The following is a 10,001-nucleotide window of genomic DNA, read 5'->3' as shown; positions in this document are numbered from 1 at the left end:
AATATTTTTTTCACTTGTTAAAATCATTTTTTAATTACAGGATGTGTAAATCAATGTCCAATACACCATTTCAAGTCTATTTAATCAATAAATTTATAGAGCAAATTATGAACAAAAAGTTTGAGAAAAACGCACATCACAGCACTTGAATTTTTAAAAATTATTCAAGTTATTTGAGTTCTATTGTCGGGTAGTTGATTTCTATAGAGCTTTTTCCATTTGGTTCGTGTAAGTAGAGGGAAAAGTCGTGCGGCTAGTCGACTAGTGCGCACCATGGCGGGGGATAGCCAAAACTTGCTGCAGACTTTGCTTGATCCAAATTATCTCCCACGTAAGGCCATGTACTGTAACCTGTCAGGCTGTCAGCAGCAAAAGTGAAACCTGTTTGATTTCTTAAGTGTTTAAAATGGTAACAGCTTTTTGTTTGATATGTTGAACTTATAAAAAAAAAGAGATCGCCGAAGATTTTTCAAAGTGCCAGAATGCAACATTACAGTAATTCAATTGAGAAAGAACTCATTGAAAGAAGAAGAGCCGAGTGGTTGAAGTTGTCAAAAAGCAATTATAATATATCCCAACTATTTGTTTGCTATCAACTATTCATTTTGTTTCAGGTTATTTCATATTACATTTGTAATCGTTTACGTAGAATAACAGTTATGTTTTTTTAGGGAAACCTGCATATGTATGTATGTATGTATGAATTTATATAGCGCACTATCGCAGGAATTCAATCCCGATCTAATGACGCTGTTTCGTTTCCAATTTGGAAGATGTGATTAAACACATCACCGCATGTTTAACGTCATATCCTTGAAAGCAATCAAGGATCCCTGTGTTATGCATGCTGCCTTTCTCCACGGCACGACGCTAAAGGTTTTTGACGGGTTCAGCTGGGTTTCGAAACCAGAGCCTCATCGCCTTTTTCTAAAGCGTTGATGCTCTAATCCACTACACCACCACATCCCCAATATAAGTGTATAAAACTGTAGACATAGACTGGGTTCCTACTAAGAATCTCAAAACTCAACCAGACAATGTTCCGTCATCATTGAATTCAAGTAACAGTATATAGTTATTACTTTTCAATTGAAACTGTTTCTATCATTTCATTAAAACGATTAGGTGTTCTATCTACTGATGTAACTGGCTCATTCCAAAGTAGAAACGAAGAAGTATCTACATCAACTGCAGGATGTAACAATACCATTTTTGAAGAACAGATAAATCTAACAGATTCCAGTAGAACAGAATTTTCTGTATTCCAGAATGGAAATGATTCAATGGACGAGAGCTCTATGACTGATGGTCCTTTACAGTCAACATTCATTGAACCAAGTAAACATACAGCTATATTACACTGTAATCAAACTATTTTTTATGAATAAGTCTTGTTTTAGATGACATCACTACTTATGAGGAATGTTTGTCTCAGCTGAAGGCTGTCCTTGATTTTTGTATTTCAAAAGGTGTCGAAAATCCTAACAACAAGACTTTAGCTGAACTATCCCTGTTAATACAGCTTCAAAAAGAAAACTCAATGTCAAATACTGGTAATACATAAACATAAATAAAAATATCCATTTGCTTGAATTAATGATTTGTTTATATAGAATGCGATTCTTATGAATGTAACACGACAAGTAAGGAAGTGGTAGACATTGACCAGCTTCAAGTTCTTCAACGGTCGTTTGATGACCTGACAAGAAAACTAGACGATTCCTTACAAGAGGAAGTTTTGCTACGACAAAAAGTTGATTTGCTGGGAAAAGTATTAGATGACGAAAAGCTTATTAACAAAATTAGGAACAAGGACCAGATGACTAAGTACTACACGGGATTACACTCGTGGTGCCTATTCGAAATAATCTTTGAACTTATTCTACCAGGCATAGAACATTGCTCAATGTTGTACAAAAAAAGTCTTTCTTACGAAGAGCAGTTTTTGTTGGTTTTGATGCGATTAAGACTTAACTTAGGGGAGCAAGATCTAGCATATAGATTTAAAATATCAGTAGGTACAGTGAGTAAATATATCGGTAAATGGATTGATGTAATGTATGTCCGACTTTCAAATAACTTCATGGTGTGGCCTGACCCTCAAACTAACAAGCGCACAATGTCATCTTTTTTCAAAAGAAAGTTTCCAAACGGCGTAGCTATTATTGATTGTTTTGAAATTCCAATTGAAAGACCAAAAAATTTACTTGCGCGTTGTTCAACCTATTCTCACTACAAAATTCGTCCTACTGCGAAGTATTTAATAGCAATTACACCGCGGGGAGCAATTTCTTACATTTCAATGGGCTATGGTGGACGACAGACTGATGTTCACATCACTTTAGACAAGAAAAATGTTGCTCTAGGCAATGACGAAGGTTTCATATGTAAGTTAGAGAAAGGTGATGAAGTTTTAGCAGACAGGAATTTTTTGGTTAAAAATGCAGTAGAGAAAAGAGGGGCAAAGCTAACTACACCATCCTTTCTCTCTAACAAAGTCAGATTGACTCGCCGTGAAACCGCATTTTCACGAAAGGTGTCTAATGTTCGTATCCATGTAGAGCGCGTTATTGGTCGTCTTCGAGAAAATTTCCAAATTCTGAGACATCGAGTACAAATTCAATATTTGCGAAGCGGTAAAAGCAAATTTGCCTTCCTCGACAAAATTGTGTTTGTTTGTTGTTGCTTGAACAATGCCAACCCAAGTGTCGTTCTCCCTTGCTAAAGTGTAATGTTTCTTTGTGAAAATAAAGTAAATATAAATCAACATACATTTCATCTCATGGTATTTTTATTCGGCTTTCTTATTCGTCCGGATCGACTAACAGAATTTACAGTACACACAACCGGAATAGAATCTTTATTATGATTCACCTTTTTTCTCTTTGATTGACTGTGATTGACTAATGTGTTGTGCTGTCCTAGAACGGACACAGAGCTTGGACTTCCTGTTTTTGCAGTAGATGTAACAATTTGAGTTTCCATAGGTGCAACATTCTCGTCGTTTACAAGTTCCACATTGCACGGTTCCACAAACGATTCTGATTGCACTTGGTTCATTAATATCGGTACAGAGATCAATTTTGTTTTGGGGGGTCGACCACGCCGAGAAGTGGTAGAATGAGATCGATTACTGCTCACAAGTTGATGAACGACGGGACCAACATCACCCACAGTTGGATTTTCAATGTTACTTGTTACTGTTAAACAAATTGTGAATTAGATATGGTTATAAATATTTCAACAGCAGCTTACAAGTATTACCAACGATGTGTCCAGAACTTGTTGGTTGCGTAGAGATACTGATGAGTTCTTTATTTACAGTAACGTCTTCAAGAATTTCATTAGCGTTACATGAAGCGTCTTTCCTCTTTTGTTCAGCAGCCACTTTTCTTCGTTGAGAAGCAATTTTTTTGTTGCAGTAAATACAGATCCAATTCCTGAATACTTTGCTTCGAGTGCACGATTTGTGGAACTCGTGGATGACACACATATCACTACAACACATAATAGTTTCCCCTTCTCTGGCTGGATCTTGGCAGTAGCAAATGTACTGATTAAGGTTCGCACTGTGAAACGGTACGGCAGACTGATTTATGTCTCTTGACGCGGGTACACTTTTTACTGAACTGTAACGCTTTGCCAGGAGCTCTGGAAGGATAAAGTTTAGGAAAAACAGTTTCCCCATAGAAACAATCTCATCAATTAAAGTCTCATCACTTTTCACTTCCAGATACTCGATTCCATTTTTACCATTAAAAACAGCAAAAATTGCAGACTTCAGCCCAGTTACATACAGTTGCAGTTGTACCTGTTAGAATGTTAAACAAATAACTTTACTACGTAAACGCAATCACAGATATATATTTACCTGGTAGTAGTATTCATGTTTAGGATCGAGGTACAACTTGTTTGTATCGTTGTTTATCAAAAGACAAAATCCTTTTGTCCTCCTGGCATGTTCTTCAATGTTTTTTCCGTGTAATGTTGGAGGACATTTTACCTCCAAAACATAGTTGTCGTGACACAAACAACTACAAACCCTATCGGGTGACGCTGCTAGATATGGAGTGGAGGTTGATATCACTAATCCAACTGCTTCACATTTGAACGACTCGTGCTCTTTTTTCTCGTTAATTACTTTTTGTAAGAGAGCAACTGCATCGGGTTCATGTTTCAATCCATATCTAAAAAAATAAAATTACTACCCTGGCAATGTGAATGACAACATTAGAAATTAAACATACCGTGTGTTTTTGTTGCCAGTAAACTTTGCTAGTTCAGGGTTACAAATTTCCATGACAAACTTGATTTCCCCACTTGTGAGCTCCATTTTGGACCAATCTCTCTTACAGATGCGGGTAATTTTGGTCCCTGTTGGTCTGCCACTTCGTTGTTCAATCCACTCCTCATTAACACTTTGGTCGCGCGTAACCAACTCGACAGAATGCTGCTCTTCTTTTGAAATAGATAGCGTTGAAATCAATCTTTCGCATTCTTCGCTCACCTCATTCATTGATTTTCCCTCAAACAAAGGATTGAAAAGACTTGTGAGAGGGACAGGTAGAACTACATTCTGCGTAGGAGATTCAAAATGTTTGGTATATGCTGCAACACAACACAGTGCTACAGACTTGTCATTTAGTCTAGCAAGTTTTTCGTTAGTACGATGGTATTCTTCGGGAGACACTGCTTTTACTTCTTGTATTTCCACTTTCCTTTCAGTGAACACGCTTAAATGTGCTAACTTTGGTACTGGTACCTTGAATGTTAAATATTTGTATTACATAACAATGAAATATAAATAAAGAAATTGACAACTTACAGGTCCCTTGGTTGGCTTCTTCCAAGTACACGGCCTAGATGTCACAGGCACACTGTTCTCGTCATCAGATGTTTCATCATTTGACTCACACTGGCTATCCGAATAATGTTTAACTGCCAACTGAAGAAGTGCACTTACATGTATGCATACACCACCTAACCTGTGTATTTGTAATGAAGAAAGTTGAATTACTATAATTATCTTGAAAACATTCTGAATGTAAATAACAATAGCATTGTGGTTGTACGTACCCTGCAATACAATCACAAACAGCAACAATCACTTTGCCATCATTTTGTAAAGCAGCCCAAGGTCTTGCTTTTGGCAAGTTTAAAGACTGGGAATGGGTAACATGAGTACGAATCAACACAACCAAATTAGAAAGAGTAAGTGCCAATAACTTGTCAGTGAAAGTGTTTGACAAGTATTGTTCAGAGTCTAAGTTTTTGTAAGCTTCACGGCGTCCCTCTTCATCTTTGTTTTCCTCAAAAACCAAATACTGAACTAGGTGATATTTTTCAATGGAAGGGATAATTTTTTTTTAAACTTTTCCACACTTGAAAAGTGGAAGTGGTATTGCCAAAGAATCGTGACACTTTAGATGTTCTAATTGTTGGTAGTAATATTTCCGATCTTCTTCTACCACGGACAATGCAAAAGGGGACAAACGATATTAAAAATTTCTGTGGACATGAAAATTTCATGGAAAAAAACACTTAAGAAATCAAACAGGTTTCACTTTTGCTGCTGACAGCCTGACAGGTTACAGTACATGGCCTTACGTGGGAGATAGTTTGGATCAAGCAAAGTCTGCAGCAAGTTTCGGCTATCCCCCGCCATGGTGCGCACTAGTACACTAGCCGCACCACTTTTCCCTCTACTTACACGAACCAAATGGAAAAAGCTCTATTGTCAAGCACTTGAGTTCTGCATAGCAGAGCACGCCAGAGCACGACAGAGCACGCCAGTGCACGCAAGAGCACGTCAATGCACGCCAGAGCACGCCAGAGCACGCAAGTGCACGCCAAAGCACGCCAGTGCACGCCAGAGCACGCCAGTGCACGCCAGTGCACGCCAGTGCACGCCAGAATACGCCAATTCACACCGGAGCACGCCAGTGCACGCCAGAGCACGCCAGTGCACGCAAGAGCACGTCAATGCACGCCAGAGCACGCCAGTGCACGCCAGAGCACGCCAGTGCACGTCAATTCACACCAGAGCACGCCAGAGCACGCCAGTGCACGCCAGAGCACATCAATGCACGCCAAAGCACGCTAGAGCACGCCAGAGCACGCCAGAGCACGCCAGTGCACGCCAGTGCACGCCAGAGCACGGTAGAGCACAGCATAGAACAGCTCAACACTTGAAGTTGCTATAATATTTTTTTCACTTGTTAAAACCAAATTTTAATTACAGGATGTGTAAATCAATGTCCAATACACCATTTCATGTCTATTTAATCAATAAATTTATAGAGCAAATTATGAACAAAAAGTTTGAGCAAAACGCACATCACAGTACTTGAATTTTTAAAAATTATTCAAGTTATTTGAGTTCTTTTGTCGGGTAGTGGATTTCTATTGTCAAGCACTTGAGTTATGCATAGCAGAGCACGCCAGAGCACGACAGAGCACGCCAGAGCACGCCAGTGCACGCCAGAGCACGCCAGTGCACGCCAGAGAACGCCAGTGCACGCCAGAGCACGCCAGTGCACGCACGAGCACGTCAATGCACGCCAGAGCAGGCCAGTGCCCGCCAGAGCACGCCTATTCACACCAGAGCACGTCAATGCACACCAGAGCACGCCAGTGCATGCCAGAGCATGCCAGTGCACGCCAGAGCACGCCAGTGCATGCCAGAGCATGCCAGTGCACGCCAGAGCACGCCAGAGCACGCCAGAGCACGCCAATTCACACCAGAGCACGTCAATGCACGCCAGAGCACGCCAGAGCACGCCAGTGCACGCCAGAGCACGCCAGAGCACATCAGAGCACGTTAGAGCACAGCAGAGAACAGCTCAGCACTTGAAGTTGCTATAATATTTTTTTCACTTGTTAAAACCATTTTTTAATTACAGGATGTGTAAATCAATGTCCAATACACCATTTCAAGTCTATTGAATCAATAAATTTATAGAGCAAATCATGAACAAAAAGTTTTAGAAAAACGCACATCACAGCACTTGAATTTTTAAAAAACATCAAGTTATTAGAGTTCTATTGTCGGGTTGTGGATTTCTATTGTCAAGTACTTGAGTTCTGCATAGCAGAGCACGACAGAGCACGACAGAGCACGCCAGAGCACGCCAGTGCACGCCAGAGCACGCCAGTGCACGCCAGTACACGCCAGTACACGCCAGTGCACGCCAATTCACACCAGATTACGCCAGTGCAGGCCAGAGTACGCCAATTAACACCAGAGCACGCCAGTGAACGCCAGAGCACGCCAGTGCACGCAAGAGCACGCCAGTGCACGGAAGAGCACGTCAATGCACGCCAGAGCACGCCAGTGCACGCCAGAGCACACCAGTGCACGCCAGAGAACGCCAGTGCAAGCCAGAGAACGCCAGTGCACGTCAGAGCACGCCAGTGCGTTCCAGAGCACGCCAGTGCACGCCAGTGCACGCAAGAGCACGCAAGTGCACGCCAAAGCACGCAAGTGCACGACAAAGCACGGCAGTGCACGGCAGAGCACGGCAGTGCACGACAGTGCACGCCAATTCACACCAGAGCACGCCAGAGCACGCCAGTGCACGCCAGAGCACGTCAATGCACGCCAGAGCAAGCCAGAGCACGCCAGAGCACGCCAGAGCACGCCAGTGCACGCCAGTGCACGCCAGAGCACGGTAGAGCACAGCAGAGAACAGCTTAGCACTTGAAGTTGCTATAATATTTTTTTCAATTGTTAAAACCATTTTTTAATTACAGGATGTGTAAATCAATGTCCAATACACCATTTCAAGTCTATTGAATCAATAAATTTATAGAGCAAATCATGAACAAATATTTTGAGAAAAAAGCACATCACAGCACTTGAATTTTTAAAAATTATTCAAGTTATTTGAGTACTATTGTCGGGTAGTGGATTTCTATTGTCAAGCACTTGAGTTCTGCATAGCAGAGCACGCCAGAGCACGCCAGTGCACGCCAGAGCGAACCAATTCACACCAGAGCACGCCAGAGCACGCCAGAAGACGCCAATACACGCCAGAACAAGCCAGAGCACGCCAGAGCAAGCCAGAGAACGCCAGAGATTGCCAGAGCACGCCAGTGCACGACAGAGCACGGTAGAGCACAGCAGCGAACAGCTCAGCACTTGAAGTTGCTATAATATTTTCTTCACTTGTTAAAACCATTTTTTAATTACAGGATGTGTAAATCAATGTCCATTACACCATTTCAAGTCTATTAAATCAATAAATTTATAGAGCAAATCATGAACAAAAAGTTTTAGAAAAACGCACATCACAGCACTTGAATTTTTAAAAATCATCAAGTTATTTGAGTTCTATTGTCGGGTAGTGGATTTCTATTGTCAAGCACTTGAGTTCTGCATAGCAGAGCACGACAGAGCACGACAGAGCACGCCAGAGCACGCCAGTGCACGTCAATTCACACCAGAGCACGCCAGAGCACGCCAGTGCACGCCAGAGCACATCAATGCACGCCAAAGCACGCTAGAGCACGCCAGAGCACGCCAGAGCACGCCAGTGCACGCCAGTGCACGCCAGAGCACGGTAGAGCACAGCATAGAACAGCTCAACACTTGAAGTTGCTATAATATTTTTTTCACTTGTTAAAACCAAATTTTAATTACAGGATGTGTAAATCAATGTCCAATACACCATTTCATGTCTATTTAATCAATAAATTTATAGAGCAAATTATGAACAAAAAGTTTGAGCAAAACGCACATCACAGTACTTGAATTTTTAAAAATTATTCAAGTTATTTGAGTTCTTTTGTCGGGTAGTGGATTTCTATTGTCAAGCACTTGAGTTATGCATAGCAGAGCACGCCAGAGCACGACAGAGCACGCCAGAGCACGCCAGTGCACGCCAGAGCACGCCAGTGCACGCCAGAGAACGCCAGTGCACGCCAGAGCACGCCAGTGCACGCACGAGCACGTCAATGCACGCCAGAGCAGGCCAGTGCCCGCCAGAGCACGCCTATTCACACCAGAGCACGTCAATGCACACCAGAGCACGCCAGTGCATGCCAGAGCATGCCAGTGCACGCCAGAGCACGCCAGTGCATGCCAGAGCATGCCAGTGCACGCCAGAGCACGCCAGAGCACGCCAGAGCACGCCAATTCACACCAGAGCACGTCAATGCACGCCAGAGCACGCCAGAGCACGCCAGTGCACGCCAGAGCACGCCAGAGCACATCAGAGCACGTTAGAGCACAGCAGAGAACAGCTCAGCACTTGAAGTTGCTATAATATTTTTTTCACTTGTTAAAACCATTTTTTAATTACAGGATGTGTAAATCAATGTCCAATACACCATTTCAAGTCTATTGAATCAATAAATTTATAGAGCAAATCATGAACAAAAAGTTTTAGAAAAACGCACATCACAGCACTTGAATTTTTAAAAAACATCAAGTTATTAGAGTTCTATTGTCGGGTTGTGGATTTCTATTGTCAAGTACTTGAGTTCTGCATAGCAGAGCACGACAGAGCACGACAGAGCACGCCAGAGCACGCCAGTGCACGCCAGAGCACGCCAGTGCACGCCAGTACACGCCAGTACACGCCAGTGCACGCCAATTCACACCAGATTACGCCAGTGCAGGCCAGAGTACGCCAATTAACACCAGAGCACGCCAGTGAACGCCAGAGCACGCCAGTGCACGCAAGAGCACGCCAGTGCACGGAAGAGCACGTCAATGCACGCCAGAGCACGCCAGTGCACGCCAGAGCACACCAGTGCACGCCAGAGAACGCCAGTGCAAGCCAGAGAACGCCAGTGCACGTCAGAGCACGCCAGTGCGTTCCAGAGCACGCCAGTGCACGCCAGTGCACGCAAGAGCACGCAAGTGCACGCCAAAGCACGCAAGTGCACGACAAAGCACGGCAGTGCACGGCAGAGCACGGCAGTGCACGACAGTGCACGCCAATTCACACCAGAGCACGCCAGAGCACGCCAGTGCACGCCAGAGCACGTCAATGCAC

The 10,001-nt window shown here is 43.0% G+C and overlaps 2 protein-coding genes across 3 annotated transcripts; one reads left to right on the top strand and one right to left on the bottom strand.

Moving 5' to 3' along the window:
* The first annotated feature begins 321 nt into the window (after nt 1-321).
* Nucleotides 322-2,767, top strand: LOC124328305. Of its 2 annotated transcripts, XM_046787031.1 has the most exons (7): nt 322-614; nt 672-685; nt 978-1,061; nt 1,126-1,197; nt 1,269-1,338; nt 1,401-1,553; nt 1,614-2,767. In XM_046787031.1, the coding sequence occupies exons 5-7, from the start codon at nt 1,284-1,286 to the stop codon at nt 2,723-2,725; spliced, it is 1,320 nt and encodes a 439-aa protein (XP_046642987.1). In that variant the 5' UTR covers nt 322-614; nt 672-685; nt 978-1,061; nt 1,126-1,197; nt 1,269-1,283; the 3' UTR covers nt 2,726-2,767. The 2 variants fall into 2 exon arrangements, with proteins under 2 accessions (XP_046642987.1, XP_046642986.1); XM_046787030.1 differs by having other exon boundaries at nt 1,126-1,338.
* A 2-nt stretch (nt 2,768-2,769) lies between these two features.
* On the bottom strand, nt 2,770-5,347 carry LOC124328303. The gene is made up of 7 exons (XM_046787029.1): nt 5,077-5,347; nt 4,826-4,985; nt 4,248-4,762; nt 3,872-4,187; nt 3,754-3,811; nt 3,256-3,651; nt 2,770-3,200 (listed from the first exon to the last, which is right to left on the bottom strand). The coding sequence occupies exons 3-7, from the start codon at nt 4,514-4,516 to the stop codon at nt 2,776-2,778; spliced, it is 1,464 nt and encodes a 487-aa protein (XP_046642985.1). The 5' UTR covers nt 4,517-4,762; nt 4,826-4,985; nt 5,077-5,347; the 3' UTR covers nt 2,770-2,775.
* Between the last annotated feature and the right edge of the window lie 4,654 nt (nt 5,348-10,001).

This window comes from Daphnia pulicaria, chromosome 3 (genome assembly GCF_021234035.1).
Source record: "Daphnia pulicaria isolate SC F1-1A chromosome 3, SC_F0-13Bv2, whole genome shotgun sequence".
Taxonomy (NCBI): domain Eukaryota; kingdom Metazoa; phylum Arthropoda; class Branchiopoda; order Diplostraca; family Daphniidae; genus Daphnia; species Daphnia pulicaria.
This window is presented reverse-complemented; position numbering and strand designations above follow the sequence as displayed.

Coding starts and splice junctions, on each gene's coding strand:
- LOC124328305 (XM_046787031.1), top strand. CDS start 1,284: ATGGACGAGAGCTCTATGACTGATGGTCCTTTACAGTCAACATTCATT. Junction 1,339..1,400: donor GTCAACATTCATTGAACCAA/GTAAACATACAG, acceptor GTCTTGTTTTAG/ATGACATCACTACTTATGAG. Junction 1,554..1,613: donor AAACTCAATGTCAAATACTG/GTAATACATAAA, acceptor TTGTTTATATAG/AATGCGATTCTTATGAATGT.
- LOC124328303 (XM_046787029.1), bottom strand. CDS start 4,516: ATGAATGAGGTGAGCGAAGAATGCGAAAGATTGATTTCAACGCTATCT. Junction 3,812..3,871: donor AACATGAATACTACTACCAG/GTAAATATATAT, acceptor ACATTCTAACAG/GTACAACTGCAACTGTATGT. Junction 3,652..3,753: donor AATTTTTGCTGTTTTTAATG/GTAAAAATGGAA, acceptor TTATCCTTCCAG/AGCTCCTGGCAAAGCGTTAC.